The sequence below is a fragment of the Pseudopipra pipra genome, chromosome 5 (assembly GCF_036250125.1).
Source record: "Pseudopipra pipra isolate bDixPip1 chromosome 5, bDixPip1.hap1, whole genome shotgun sequence".
Taxonomy (NCBI): domain Eukaryota; kingdom Metazoa; phylum Chordata; class Aves; order Passeriformes; family Pipridae; genus Pseudopipra; species Pseudopipra pipra.
In genome coordinates, this window is record NC_087553.1 from 14,277,106 (window position 1) to 14,291,969 (window position 14,864).

Consider the following 14,864-nt stretch of genomic DNA (forward strand, 5'->3'; position numbering starts at 1 on the left):
CTAATTTATGTCGCAAAATCTTGGAACAGGACAAAAGTGTTCTTTGAGATAACTCTAATTGCTCCAATTAAAATTTGTAAATCCTCCTCTGAGCCTGGAGCAGAAAAGGGTAAAAGAATTTTAACACACCCATGGAAAAATAACTTGTTTGCAAAACTCGTCACAGTTCATTAAAATCTGGTCAGATAAGGGAAACAACCTTTCTCTTCCCTGGGCACAGTCCAGCGGGGCTCCAATGGTATGTTTAGACAGCACAGCCATCCCTTCTCAATGAGCTCCATCCTGCTGCTGCTGTTTGGCCCCCACGGTATCAAGTTTTGATAAGCTAAAGCTAAACACACGTGTGTTAGAGCCCAGAGTGCCTGCTCACTGCTCTGACACACTGCTACCGAGTGGAGAAGGACTAGAGAGTGCTCACAGAAATTCAGTGCCAGTTCCCAGAATAGAGCGGGCACTGTTCGGTCCAAGATCGCTACACAGAGGGATCGGTCCCTGTCGTAAGGCCATACTGGATAACTGTGATGCACTTCACAAACAGCACTTTGTGGAGTCACCATCTCAACAAGCACTGAAGAAGAGAAATAATAGCTTTTTCTGCCATAGCCTCTTTCCTTAAGCTCATTGTGAATGAGTGCCCTCATGAACAATCCATTTCAGTGACTGTTTTACATACAAAACCACCCTTTATTTGTTAAGCACTACAGCCCTAACTCCTTCATTCAGTTTTGCACTCAGTTGTAATAAAAATCCATTTGTTTAAATGGGCTCAATTAGTAAAAAAAATAAAACATTAAAGAAGTCAAAACTGTAATTTACTACCAAACAGCTTTTTGTCACAGTGTAAAGCCACTGTTGTTTCTTGTCTTGTTCCACACCACTGTAACATGCAAACCTTGAACCTAGAACTGACTTCTGAAGAAACAAACCTTCGAGGTAAATAGCCTTCCTTCTGTTTCCAAGTAATGGCTGTGCTCAGCCATCTGTTCTTACATCCTTGTTGGACTGTCCTTACAAATCTTAGTTTGCTCACAGTACTCCAAGTGTTTAGAACACCAAGTATGGAAGCAATTGCATCATAATCTGCCATAAATTGCACTGATATTTGGTCTCTTAATCTGTGTAGCTGAGAAAAATGTATTTCTACTCAGTGCATCTAGCATTTTGGGGAGGAGGGAGCAGGGAGGTTGTCAAAAAGAGCACAGCAAGCTTCATTATCTTTAGAGCCATGTGCTGTCACAGCCATCACTGATAATTCTGCAACAGGCAAGTCTGGAACAATGAGGTGCAGTTAATGCAGCTTGGGAGCTATTCTGGAAGCTAAAGTCCAGCTGCTGGATATCATCAAGTATTTCTTGTCAGTATGATAATAATTTTGTTTCTGAAAGTTAAGTTTAGAATACCAACAATAAGATGAAGAATTGTCACTAAGGCTGAAGAAGGGGTATTCAAAATAGAAGCCATCTTTTTATAAACTGTGAAGCTTAAGCTTGTTTCCTAGGGTAGAGGAATGTGATGCAGCCACACTGTTATCTGCTGAAGTCAGGACATCCAGATCCATGTCTGTGTTCCAATGTTCAATGAGACATTTAATTTTTCATTATTTTGTGTTAATGAGAGACTGCCCTCTGTATCAGCAAGCCAATCCTACGCTGAGAGACTGTCCCCTGTATCAGCAAGCTGATATCCTGTGCTACACAGAGGATCTTTCCTGGAAAGACTTTTTGAGAATCTCCAGAATTCAGGACATTTGGGAAAAGCCCAAAAGAGTCAAATTGCTTATGGAGATACCTCTCACTAGCTGCAGAAGAATCCATTTCATAATCTGGATACGGGAGATTGAGACAGTGCTCTGGGAGATGATCAAAAATACGCAATGTCTTTTACAGGAGGAACAATCAAGTAGCAGAGGACTTTTCAGCCTGGAAGAAGAGAGAACTTGGAATGGACAGGACAATTTAAAACTGTGAGCACACAGTTTTGGTAGTGATCACTGTGTGTTCCAGTGCCAGTGCAAGAGGCTGCCAACGAAGCTACTGGGAGACAGGTTTAAACTCAAAAGAAATAAGGCAGGTTCTTCCTGCAACAGAGAGCAGGGCTGTAGAAGCACTTAGCAAATAATTCTACAGCTGCACAAGTTCACATGGGCTAAGAAGACACTGACTGCGTACCTGGATGGCAGATCCATGGAGGATGCAAAATTGACAAGCCAAAAAGAGTTCAAGAAAACCCTCCTCTGTAAATAATCAGGAGGATGGGACAGCTTTACAGGGAAGTATCATGTTGACCTTTTTCTTCCCCTTCCCTGTGTGTCTGCACGTGAAACAATGCAGGACTAAAGGGACTGTTGGCTTGAACTGGTACAGCTATTTCTTGGTTATAATCTTATCAGAACCACAGCTCTGCCTTCTCTTAGAATTTATTCTCCTTAGGAAATGAGTGCAATCTTTAGTACAATAACAATAACAGCAAAAGCTGAAGAAATCAATCAATTCACATTTCATTTTCAAGGTCATTGTGCTGACCACTGTAACTGCACTGTCTGCCTGAGAAGCTGTCTTATGACCTTGAGTCTTAACATCACACTTGGAATCACATGTAGGTTTAAAGCTGAAAAACTGAGGGGATACCTTTTTACTTTAAGATGTAAATCTTTAGTATTATTCCCAACAAATATTTTACCAGAAATCTAACATGCTTGTAGAGTCAGAAACAGTACTAGTGGATTCTGATACCTCAGACCTTGCTTTGGCTAAGATGGTCATGAATGATATTAAATTTTTCTCAACTTCTCTAATGTGTTAGAACATGAAACATAAACACTGACCTCCCAAGCACTTGCAAGTCCCTTTGAGATACTAATGCTTCCTTTAACAGAAGTATTTAAAGAAGAGTTTAGCATGCCTTTCCAGATACTGGGAATGCTAGATATAGAACCATCAAGGAAGTAAATTCATTTCTTCAAGGCAGCTCAAAAAATTCCATAGTTAGTGTCTGGGGGAGCAAAGGACTAAAATAACCTGAAGCTATGGAAATACAGGTAAATAGATAATAGAAGTTTGGTGGAGGGGGGTGATGCAGACACATCTAAGAGGCTCTGCAAAGAGACAACTTCCAGCTGTGGAACAGTGATAGCAAAAGTGAACAAGATCCTGCAGAGCAGAGCGACTTGGTGGTGAGGAAGTCAGATGCAGTCAGTTCCAGTTCAGCAACTTCTTCTGATTTTCCCCAGCCTCCTGGAGCCCCAAGGCCTGAGTTTCATGAAGTTAGGTCTGAGGTCACTTAGCTCAGCCTAGCTCAAGCTCAGGGTCAACACACAGGTACTAATAAAACCCTTCCTGTTGTCACACAGTTCCATAAGGGGCTAATTTGGCATCTCTGCGCACAGCACCGTGTTTCCAAGGTTACTGGGGTGCTCAGCTTCAAGGTTAGATCCCACACCATAACAATGGCTTGAGCTACAAATTACACTATACCCAGCTCATACTTCTCAATGAATTAGAGCCAGGTGAACAGCAAGGAGTAGTTAATTTTAAAATACTTGATAAACAGCATTTGCACTTTAAAAGTCAGTAAGTCATCTCTACCTCTGCCCTAGTCATCTCTAGGAAACCTTTTACAATAAAGACTAGCATTTAAATGACTGATGATTTCCAAATATGTGTGAATGAAACAAGAATTCCTATCTCTCAACATCTACTCATCAGCAGAAGGAACAAACGTAACCGCATTCCTAAAAAATTACACAGCTCCTGCCAGCTTTTCATTTATGTTGCTGGACTTAGAGCCGAAACAAATGGAAGCCATGTGAGGCTCTTCCTGAAATAGTTACAAGAATTGGAACAGAATTATCATTGGTTGCTAAATAAAGGAAAAACTGTAGTGTAGAAACTCTGGAATCATATTATCTTCACTCCAGACACTCAAGAGATTACTGCTCTAAAAAAATAAATCTGGCCTAAATCTGGCTCAGAAATGCAATGGGCTCCAGCTTTCTTATATAAATGCTTGCAACAGCACAACTACAATGGGTCAGGCCATGGAAAACATATGAATAAGAGGTATTAAGAAGTATTTATTTGCTGCAAACACTTATCTCAAAAACCTCTGTGCCAGGCCTTGCTTTCCTGGCTTCTTAGAGAGGGGGCTTAAATCCTGTGTATGTGTAGGGCTTTCAAAAAAAATGCTGAACCATGAAGTAACACTCAGTGTGCAAAACAGGTCATTAAATTCACACACATAACACACACACATATGTAGCTATCAATTCATGCCTTCAAACCTCAGATGTGTGTAAAATAATCTTCACATAAAATCTTATCATTAGTGAATACACATATTCACATACCTTTGCCCCTGCACAACCTTGTTGAATCGCTTATAGAAATTAATAGTACAATACTTAATGAGGCAAAAGCAAGAGTAAAGCACAAGAGGAAAACGCATTTAATAATATCAAGCCATTTAATTATGCTGGCTACACAATAACTCATTTCTTTTATTTTATTTATTTCCTAAGATATTTGCATTATATATAGCCTATATTTTATTATAATTAGCTTTGAATGATTAAGAGTGAAGAGTGCCTGCCATTGTACTCCTTTAAAGCACAATACAGATATAACAATGGTTTTTCTTTTCTGTTTTCAGAGGGATGGTGAGAAGGGGTTACTATGTGTGCAGCAGTGTCCCTTTAAGTAATCTTTTTTTTGGCTGTGCATCCAGGGCAGCTAATAGTTTTATCAAATACCCTTCACAGTAAGACGACTGTTTCCATGGAAACTGTAGAGCAATCATCCATTATTCTTGCAAAGATTTCTCTCAGCTCTCACCTAAATACAGGTAGCTACTTTCTCTCAAACTACAAGAGAACAGACAAATTCATTTTACAGGCTGTGTGACAACTCAACTCCAGAGCTTCCTATGGAGACTATGGGGAAAGTGGGGCCTACAGCATAAAATTCCAAAAGGGACATCAAGGAAGCCATAAAGAAATTTTAAAATAGCCACAAATTCTGTCCAGCTTATAGAGAGGATGGAAGATTCTTTCCTTACAACTGTCAAATGGATAGGAGACAGAGTTGACCTGAGCTCTGTCACTTACCTCTCTCAGCATGTTGTTTTCTTTTTCCTTCTGTTCAAGAAGGCTTTCCAAGTGGTGCACGTGCATCTCTGCCTCAGCCAACCGCCTCGTTCGCTCATGATCCTCCTCGGTGGCTTTTGCCGACAGACCTTTACTCTGCAGCATCTCCAGAAGCTTTTTGATGGACTCGTCCCGCGCGTTTAAGGTCTGTTTCTGTGTCTCAATGCGCAGTTCCATCTCTTCCAAGGTTTTACGTAGCAGGAAGAGCTCCTTGGCCTGGCGCTCGTGCTCTGCGTGAAGTCGTTGGAAGTTTTCCTCTGTCAGCTCTGCCACAAAGGGCTCGCTGGTTCTAGTGCTGCTGTCCTGCTGGAACAGCTGGTTCAGGTCTCGCTGGATCCGAAGCTCATCCTGGAGAGCCTGGATAGTCATCTGCATATGCTGAAAGAACAAATAAATAAATAAAATCAGAGGATCCTCTCCACTGGAGAAATAAATAGACCAGTATGAGCCACATCAGTCCTCCTGAACTACCAACCAAAAGGCAACCACAGCACCAACAGACCAACATTATTTTTTTTAAAGCAGAATCAAGGCAGAAGTGGGTGATACTACAGAAATTTCAATTCCCTCCTTCCATGCCTGGCAGAAGTTGCTTAACGCTTAGAAGATTCTTATTCGAGTGACTCTACCACTTCCATCAACTTGAGTGAGTCACTGTTTCAAATGGGAAATGTCAGCAGGCATTTGTCAGTAAGCTGAGCTTAAAATACTTTTTTCCAAATGTTCACCTACCCTATAGAAGAATTTTGCATAAAAGTCCTAGACTAGAATTACTATCTTGACAAAGCAAAGGGACACGTGGCTATTAGAATTTACATACTCTCTAATAAAGTGTAACCAGCCATGAATGCTTCCAAGGTCTTCACTACTAACAGTACACATAGCACAAATTTCCCAGTTAACTTACAGAAGAAACTTCAGCATGTCAGGAAGAGCTACAACTACAGAAAACTGGATATATGCTGGCTGGGGAGAAGGGTCAGATGCAGGAAATAGCAATAGATCCTGTCTCAATGACTGTGAATACAGCGGGGTAATATAATGGGAGAACATAATGGGACAATACAGGAGAAGCACAGTTTGTCTAGAAAAATGTCCTCACTTCCTATTTCAATAAACATGCTTTTTCTTCTCTGCAAGACAAAAGCATCAAGATAATAACAGAGAAGTACAAACACACTGAACAAAGATTTGATTACCAGGAATGAGATGCACACCAAGTAATACATCTCTACTCCCTTAAGTGAGGCAGACATGCTTACAATTTAGTCTGAATGTGAACAAGTCAGATGGACTGATCCTTGGGGTCTATATATTGCAAAAATCAGTGTCTGCAATACAGCAGCTTCCCACATTCACTAGGCTAAAGTACTAGTTAGTATAGGTTATAATCTATTATCAAGCTTGACACAGTGATACACTGTTCAGGTCTATAATGGTGCCAAATTAATAAGTTTTATATAAATCCAAATACTTGATTCAATTCAAATACTTGTAAAAAAGAGGAGGTGTAAAAAGATTTGGGTTTAAGTATTACTTCAAAAATATATTTATCAAAATTCTTATGTGAAATGCTTTGAAGATGTTAAAAAGATGTCTGGAAATGGCCCTGGCAACAGGCTCTAGATGACCCTGCTTGAGCAGAGGGGTTGGACAAGCTGACCTCCAGAGATCCCTTCCAATCTCAACCACTCTGTGATTCTACGAAAAGACAGCAGATAGTATTTGTAACACACTTACCTACACTTAATCTGTTTTAGAAACATAAAAGGTTAGTTTGGTTGTATAGAATTGTGCATAAAGGGAGTCCAATTCCATTTTCTTTAAAAAAGTCAGTACTTCAGACCGAGTACTTCCTCTCCTTTTGTGTTCTGGCCTAAGAAGAGCTTTTCAAAACCAAAGGTGCTGTTACACATCCAGCTGACATAAGTCCACACTGCCACTAAAAGGAACAGTCCAGCCACTTGCCCTTCCTTAGGTGGTTGCCACTGACAACTGGCCCAAAGCTTCACCTGGCTGAAAATCAGCCCCATCAAAACCGAACTAAATGTCTTTCCAGCCAGATCTCAGGTCCACATGACAGTGTGACTACATCAGTGCTGATCCTGGTGCAAAGTAGGGGTGGAAGGAGCTGGCAGAGAAGAAAATGGAACCATCCTTTATGGTATCAGCATAAACTGAAACCAGCTTAAATACACAGCTCTGTGGTTGGTGTATTGGTCTTTTCTTTGATTTCAGTAACACAATACTTGGTACTTACTAATCCAGTAAATCAAAAACTACACTTTATGTTGTAGAATCAGTGTGACAACACAGCACAGTATATTGAGTGAGGAAGTAAGCAATTACTCTGTTCTAAAAGGTATATTGTGGATGCTCAGATTTATATTCAAGTAAGAGATAAAAAAATATCTGAAGAGAATCAACATAGATTTTAAGACTGTTTTTAGAAATCACTTTTTTTTTAATCAAAGATCTCAACTTTCATCTATTGTCATTCATCGAACTACAGTCAAAGTGAGAATGTCAGAACAACCTTCAAGCCTTATAACTGAGGCACTACAGGTAGGCAATCAAAACTACTACATCTGTTCAATTAATGTGTGTCGATTGAGCTGTAAGAGAAAACCTGCTGCAGTCATTTAAAGGTTTGCCTTGTCTGTACCTGTCCAACACCAATAAAGCCAGTAGGACAACGACAGCAGTAGTGAGAGAATGCCCTCAAATTTTGTTAAAATTAACAATAACTCCACTAAATAAACTTTACAATTCCACACATGAGTTAATTCCATTTGTATTTGAGAAGCCCTACTTATTCACAGCCCAGCTGTGTGTTGTTCCTCCAGCTAACAAACAAATTCCCACATGCTTCCACCTGCCTCTCCACATACTGCCACTTCAGCATTTCCTTTCTCCCAAGCAAGAAAAAAGCTTCTTCTGAACAACCACATTATCTACTAAATGAAATTACTTCCTCTACTCAATGTTGTCTCGGAATCAAACTTGGGTTATTTTTAAACATCAATGGACCAAATCACCACAACTAAATTCTTGTATTTTTATCATTTGATCCGCTGTGAAATGTCATTTCATGTTACATAGGCAAAAACTGTGTCTCAGACCCACAGAAATTATTTCTCCCAAAGCTTGAAAAGTCTCCATGGAGCTTCTGGGTCAATGAATCAAAACCTATTATAAGATTCAACACGTGATGTGGGAAAAAAATTATTACCAGTGACAAACAGGATTTATTGGTATCCAACAGTCTGTTAAGTAAAGACAAGGGAATTTGGAATTTGGAGCACCCCACAAAAATATTCAATTCAGTTTCCCCAGGAAAATGAAGAGGTGAGGTGAGAGGAAAGGTTAGCATCGAGCTTATGAATAACTATCACTGTTCTCTGAATCACTACTCAGTTGAGAACAAACTTCATTATGTGAAAGGTAACTGGAAAATACACCACAGAAAAGTTATTCTATGCTTTTCACACCCACTCTTTTCCAACATGCAGAATGTATGCAAAATGGGTTCTTTGCTTTCTGAAAGATTTTATGATTCTCACAATGATAGAACAATACCTTTTCTTAGCTGGCGTCTTAACTACTTTTTTTAGTTGCTTGTCTTCTATATAATTTAAAAGAAAATGTCCTTTTCCCTCTGAAGGAGAACACAAGTCTTACTAGCTTCTCTTTTATTTCTGAGACTTCACTTTTAAAATGGTGACTTTTCTGGAAAGGCAAAATATTTTCCAGGCTCATGCAATACTAGCAACTGATGCTTAATCCTGTGTCTAAGACCCGATTAGAGACCTCAAGAAAACTTGAAAAATAACATTGAAATAGGCTTCTCTACAAATAAACACATAAAATCACTTTTAATACCACTGAGCTTTCTTATGTCGTACTCTACCGAATAAGTACCAATCATGCTTTTCTTAAACAGTTTAATATTGGTGACATAATTAAAGGCAAAGCAATTATGATGAACCTGTACTTTGCTTGAAGCTTATCACTCATCTTGAGGATTCCCTCTTACATTCAAGTAACAAAAGCTTTTCTTGAAGCCTCGCTACAAATTATAACTACGCCTGCAAATCACAGAGATATTTTTGTGAGCACACTTCTCTAGTCCTGCTGGTTATGTCCAACACACTTTTCTCTTGACAGAGCTAAGCACCTTCAGGCTCACCTCAAACATAAATCCTAAAAGGGCACGGTGCAAACACAAACTCTTACACCAGGTGTTCCTCTGCCTGTATTACTTCCATGGTCCAACTTAAAGTTCATTAATCAGGCTCTACACGGGGACAGAGTCTGACCTTCATTCAGCAGCCCAAAATTTACATCTCTAAGTAGCTGAACATGATTCAATCTTTCCCTCCACCTACCAGGGCTCAAATTCACATTTCACACACCTTGGCAGATTGGTTAGATGAGCTTCCAACCTACAGTATGACTACAGCCAGTGATGGAGAAGTTCCTTGTATTTGGTTCACAAAGCACTCCTGCTGTTGCAGTCTCAGGATAATGCAATGTACCTACTGCTGTACTGGTGAGTTTGGGAACCTTGCTGCAGGCAGCTCTTTTCATCTCTCTCTGTTGAAGCTTTTCCATTTTGTATAAAATATTTAAAGATTCAGTAGGCCTGACAGAAAATATTAAAGAGAGCACAGCTTCTTATTCTAATTGGGAGAACACATAAGAACAGAAAGACCTGAATAGCAATACTCCCAATTACCTTAAATGTTTATCATCTTACCATTCCAAAGGAAGTGGGGGATGAGCATCTTTAACATTCTCAGTCAGGAAAAGAAACTTCAGCCAAGACCTGTATTCTAACCCTACATTTTAGATCAATAGGAGGCAGCCATTGCTACTACCAAGATTTTGGAAGAAAGGATTACATTGTGGCATGCTTTTTAAATAAAAGGATTTCCATACTCATCTTTGCAAGACAGAGCTTGATTCATCAAGCTACAGTGTTAAAGATTCCAATATGAATTTGTCCATTTGGTTTTGGTTGCCTGATTTAGGCTATTCATACTGCAGATACTGTACTCTGTACCTACCATAATCAGATATATAACTCATCCCATAATTTATTCCAGAAGTCTAAATGCTTAAATTAGAACTGTGGGTTCTGCAACACAGGTGAGGCCCCTAGACACCAAACACTTCCATAGTCAAGTCCTCCTTAACCTCCAGGATTTAAATTCTAAGTAGGTTAAACCAGGGAAATTACTTTAACTTCTTGAATACCAAGAAAAAATTCAGCATGTTCAAGAGATGCTTGTCAACAATACGCTGAAAGAAAGAGAAGAATGTGCTCTTTCCCAGAAACAAGGGAAAACATAGTATGCAATTATGTGACACTGTGGCACAGAAATGTGTCACAATGAGGTGGGAAGCATTGTCACATTCTGCAAAACTCAACGACTTAAACATTCTCCTCTAACACTGGGAGAACGCTGAAGATTTGTAATCACAAGCAAGAGAATATGGTGTGATGGTGAGGGCAGGCAGAAGAAGAAGGTCTTACTAGAATATTTAGAAGTGTGTTAAAAAAGCCTCAGCCAGTGAGTTCAAGCTCTTACTCCTCATCTTCAGACAACCCTAATGAGGCTCCAGTCAGGAAGCAGAAAGCTATTCCTGGGTGGATCTCTAATAAGATATTTTTACAGAAAGGACTGAGAGTCTGCTTTGCACAAATATCTAAATACTGACTGGCTGCAAAATTTAAACCTACATCTCATACACCTCAATATCATAAAGGGAAGATGGTCAGGGTCTTTACCCAAATCAGCCAAGAGATGCTTTAGCACCTTGCACATTCTAGTGAGCATCCCTAACCAAGTCTGTTTCCTGATCAGGGATAATCTCACCTCACTCTTTGCTAATTATTAACCAGAAATTCCTAATAAAAGTTCTGCTGAAATCAACAAATTTAGAAAAAATTTCTTATAAAAATTAACAAACTTAGATACTGAGAATTTCCTGGTCACTTCTACTGTTAACCTACAAAGCCAGTACATCCTATACTGAATGACAGCTTTATGATGCACATGTACTTCCCAGTTTTCTGAAAATTTGCTCAGTGATCAAGCTGTTCTTCATGTAGAAAACACTAAGTGCTTGGAAACACACAGGACAGGTGTGCTGGCTTTGGCTGGAGTAGAGTTACTTTTCTTGATAGAAGTTGGCTTGGTGCTATGTTTTGAATTTGTGACCTAACACTGTGATAACATGGGGATGTTTCTGTTACTCCTGAGCAAGGCTTAGATAGTGTCAAAGCCTTTTCTGCCTCTCACCTCACCCCATCAGCTCATAGGCTGGGGGGCACAAGGAGCTGGGAAGGGGCACAGCCAGGACAGCTGATCCCAACTGACCCAAGGGATACCCCAGCCCATATGATGTGCTGAGCAACACAAGCTGGGAGAAGGAGGAGGAGAGGAGGACATTTGATTTATGGCATCTGACATCCCAAGTCACCATCCCACGTGATGGAGCCCTGCTTTCCTGGAAATGGTTGAACACCTGTCTGATGATGGGAAGCAGTGAATGAATGCCTTGTGCTTGCACGTATGGCTTTTCCTTTACCCGTTGAACTGTCTTTATCTCAACACACAAGTTCTCACTTTTACCCACTGGGGGAAGAGTGAGTGAGTGGCTGTGTAGTAGTTAATTGCTGGCTGGGGTTAAACCACAACAAGATGTTTCCTTTTTTTAATTATCTATCACGTACTTCTCTACTTATTTTTCAGGATCCAACCCAGGGATAAAAAAAGTTTAAAAAAAGAGACATATGTAATTTGTTAATCGATGAAAAACTGGGTTTTGGGAGATACCATTTACAGCTAATCTTTCATTAAGCCAATTAATTTTGCAGCTGGAAAAAAAAGACAAGCTTTCAGCTACAAAAGCACATTCAGGTCTGAAATGTGCTCGTACTACCTATAAACACTGCCTTACTTTTGTCTTTAGTTCATCATGACTACAATGCTACTACTCCGGAAAGATACACTAATTAGGATATATTTTATTTCAGAAGGACAATTCAGTAAGGCCTACAGCCTTCAAATGTACAGCACCAGAAGATGACAGAACTTAAGAGGTGCTTTTCTTGCCAGCAAATCTGCATGCACAATCACAAACTTTTGCATTATGACAATAAGTCTCATGTTTTTTACAATGAAAGCATTTCAAACATTCGTAAGAGGATGAAGCGCACTGAGCTCCAAAGAGACCACATGCAAAATGTTAGAACAGGATTTAGTCACTATGGGAAATCACTCTCTCCCATTCTCAAGGAGTTAATGTGTTGGCAGCGTTTCTGGGAAATAGATTCTGCTGAATGCACCACAGAAGCAAAGGCCTGGCTGTCCGAGGGAGTCCCTGCTGACATTCAGCTGCAGCCCACGCAAAGACACTGAAAAAAGGGCTAATGTCAGGTGTCCTGCAGGGCTGAGATGAAACAGAACTTGCTGATTCCAGAAATGCTACATATTCCCTGTAAGGTGGATCAGGGGCTTCGAAACTCTTATTTAAATGGAAATGAGTGGGCGATTTTTATAATGTTAAGCTCAGATACATAATACTGCTATGATTTTAATAGGATTTCATGTGTGAGAGTCAAAGAAAGAGACCTGTATTTTAAAGACAACCATCACATATTGCATTATCTCTGAGACAGCAGAAGGGCAAGATGGTAAAAAAGTGCTATAGATAAAGAGCTTAAGTTGTCAGTAATACATCTGTCAGCTGAACTAGACTTGCACAAAATGACTCATTTAAGGGGGCAGGATGCAGCAGCCCAATTCCTTCACCTCTCTTTGTACAAACCTCTCCCCCCAAAAAAAAAAACCCCAACAAACCCACGAGCAATTCGACAGGAATAAATTTAAACTCCTATTAAACCCATAGTCACAGAAAAACCAAAACTGCAATGCAATCACCTCATACTAAACGTATGGGCACATCCATAAAAAGGCTGCAAGGTAAAACAGAGTAAATGCAGTACAACAGCTATGCAGTGCTGGATGCCCACGTGAAAGATTTTTACCTATACTAAACATGAAGCAGCTTATCTTACAAAGAATAAACCTAAGCTGTTTTTATGGTCAAAGGATAAAGTATGAATATAGACAGTTTCTATAGAATACCTGATGCACAGTAAAAGCATCACTTATCATGAAGAGATCTGTGCACATACCTGTGTGCTAAGAATAAAAATTCTGATTAAGCAGAGGGAAACCTACCAAAGTTCTGAAAAATACCAGTTTATCAATTTTTGAACAACATATACAATTCTGGCAGTTCTCCAGCTTCCTAAGGGAATTTGAGCTCTGTGGCAGATACCAGAAATGGTCTAGTAGGCAACAGCATTCAAAGGAAAATTGTTTCTGAAGTCATATCAGTGAGTCCCAGCTACCATGTGTTTACATTTCCAAAGGTACTTCTACATTAGTAGTTTACTGTGCTTCAAAAGCTTTTTCTCATGCAAATCTTGCTAGAATCTACATTTCACACCCTTTGAATATCAGCAGGCTATGATCCTGGAGCTAAAAAAAAAAAAAACAGATTCTTTTTAAGTGCTCATCTTTCTTGAGAATAGGCATTTTGGGATTAGGGCAAATGTTTAGAATTTCTCATCGGAATCAACAATTTACATACTGATTTTAACCTCTATTTCCCACTAGGCTGTCCAAATTGGGTTAGCATTACACTACTTAAATATCATGTTTTATTTATATACAAATATGAGCTTTGATTTTTTGTTCTTATGCTGCTAAAGAGACAGGAGTCCTTGCCCAGATGCAGTTTCGTACACTGCAGTAAGACAACTCTTTTTAGATTCTGTCTCCCATGTTTAACAAGCATAAGCTTCTTTTGTCACAAACTGTGTTGATAAAATGGATCCTCATGTACGAGGTTTCTGTTAAAAACAAACAAACAAACAAAAAAGCCAACACACAAACATCAGACAGATCCAAATTCAGGCCAGCCATGATAGAACTTGTAGAATTCAATCTCATCCCATTTTGCATGTGCATTCAACACACCCAATTTCATCCATGGCACAGAATACTTCTAAACGTTGCGTCTGTGAAATAGGTTCTTAGGTGCCACATTCAGCTTCTGTGAACCTCTCATCCCATGAAAGCAATTATAAATTATTATGGCACTTAAGGGAAAGAGAATTTTAACATTTATATATGTATAAAATCCAATATTTTCAAATTAATAGCATCTACATGAAACATGACTCATTTTGTTAATACATTAGGAGCTTTTCTGCAAAACCGCATTATTAGTCACCTCAATTAGAGAGGTCAGCAAATACATCTTTCCATTAGCTGACATAAGGAATCAATTCAAGATAAAAGGTGCTCTGCTACAGAACCTTTGATCTTGTGTTCAGTATTTTCCAAGATATGAGCATACATCTGCAATATGCTCTAAAAGGGAAAAACAGCCGATGATTTCTAATGAGAGAGTACTGTATGAAAAATCGATGCACAAGAAAACTGTTTACTTTATCCACATCACTCTTGCCACTCCCCTCCCTCAGATTTAAACTTTGTTCTATACTGGTTGGTTTAGAGAGATTACAGTATAAATCTCAATGCACACATGCATGGGGTTCCACAAGAATATTTTCCATAAACCCAATACCTCTCACGTGAAGACTATAAAATATGGAGTAGGCTGGATCTTTAAAGCTTTT

At 39.4% G+C, this 14,864-nt stretch overlaps 1 protein-coding gene across 14 annotated transcripts in view; it reads right to left on the minus strand.

Moving 5' to 3' along the window:
• Positions 1-14,864, minus strand: part of ERC1 (ELKS/RAB6-interacting/CAST family member 1) — a 273,988-nt gene that overhangs the window by 216,050 nt on the left and 43,074 nt on the right. For all 14 annotated transcript variants that reach the window (XR_010430601.1, XR_010430603.1, XR_010430602.1 and 11 more), the window contains exon 2: positions 5,102-5,518. Coding sequence is in view for 10 of the 14 variants with exons in the window: in XM_064654578.1 (XP_064510648.1) it covers positions 5,102-5,518 (417 nt within the window). In the remaining 4 variants the exon portion in view is untranslated. The remainder of the gene's footprint in view (positions 1-5,101; positions 5,519-14,864) is intronic.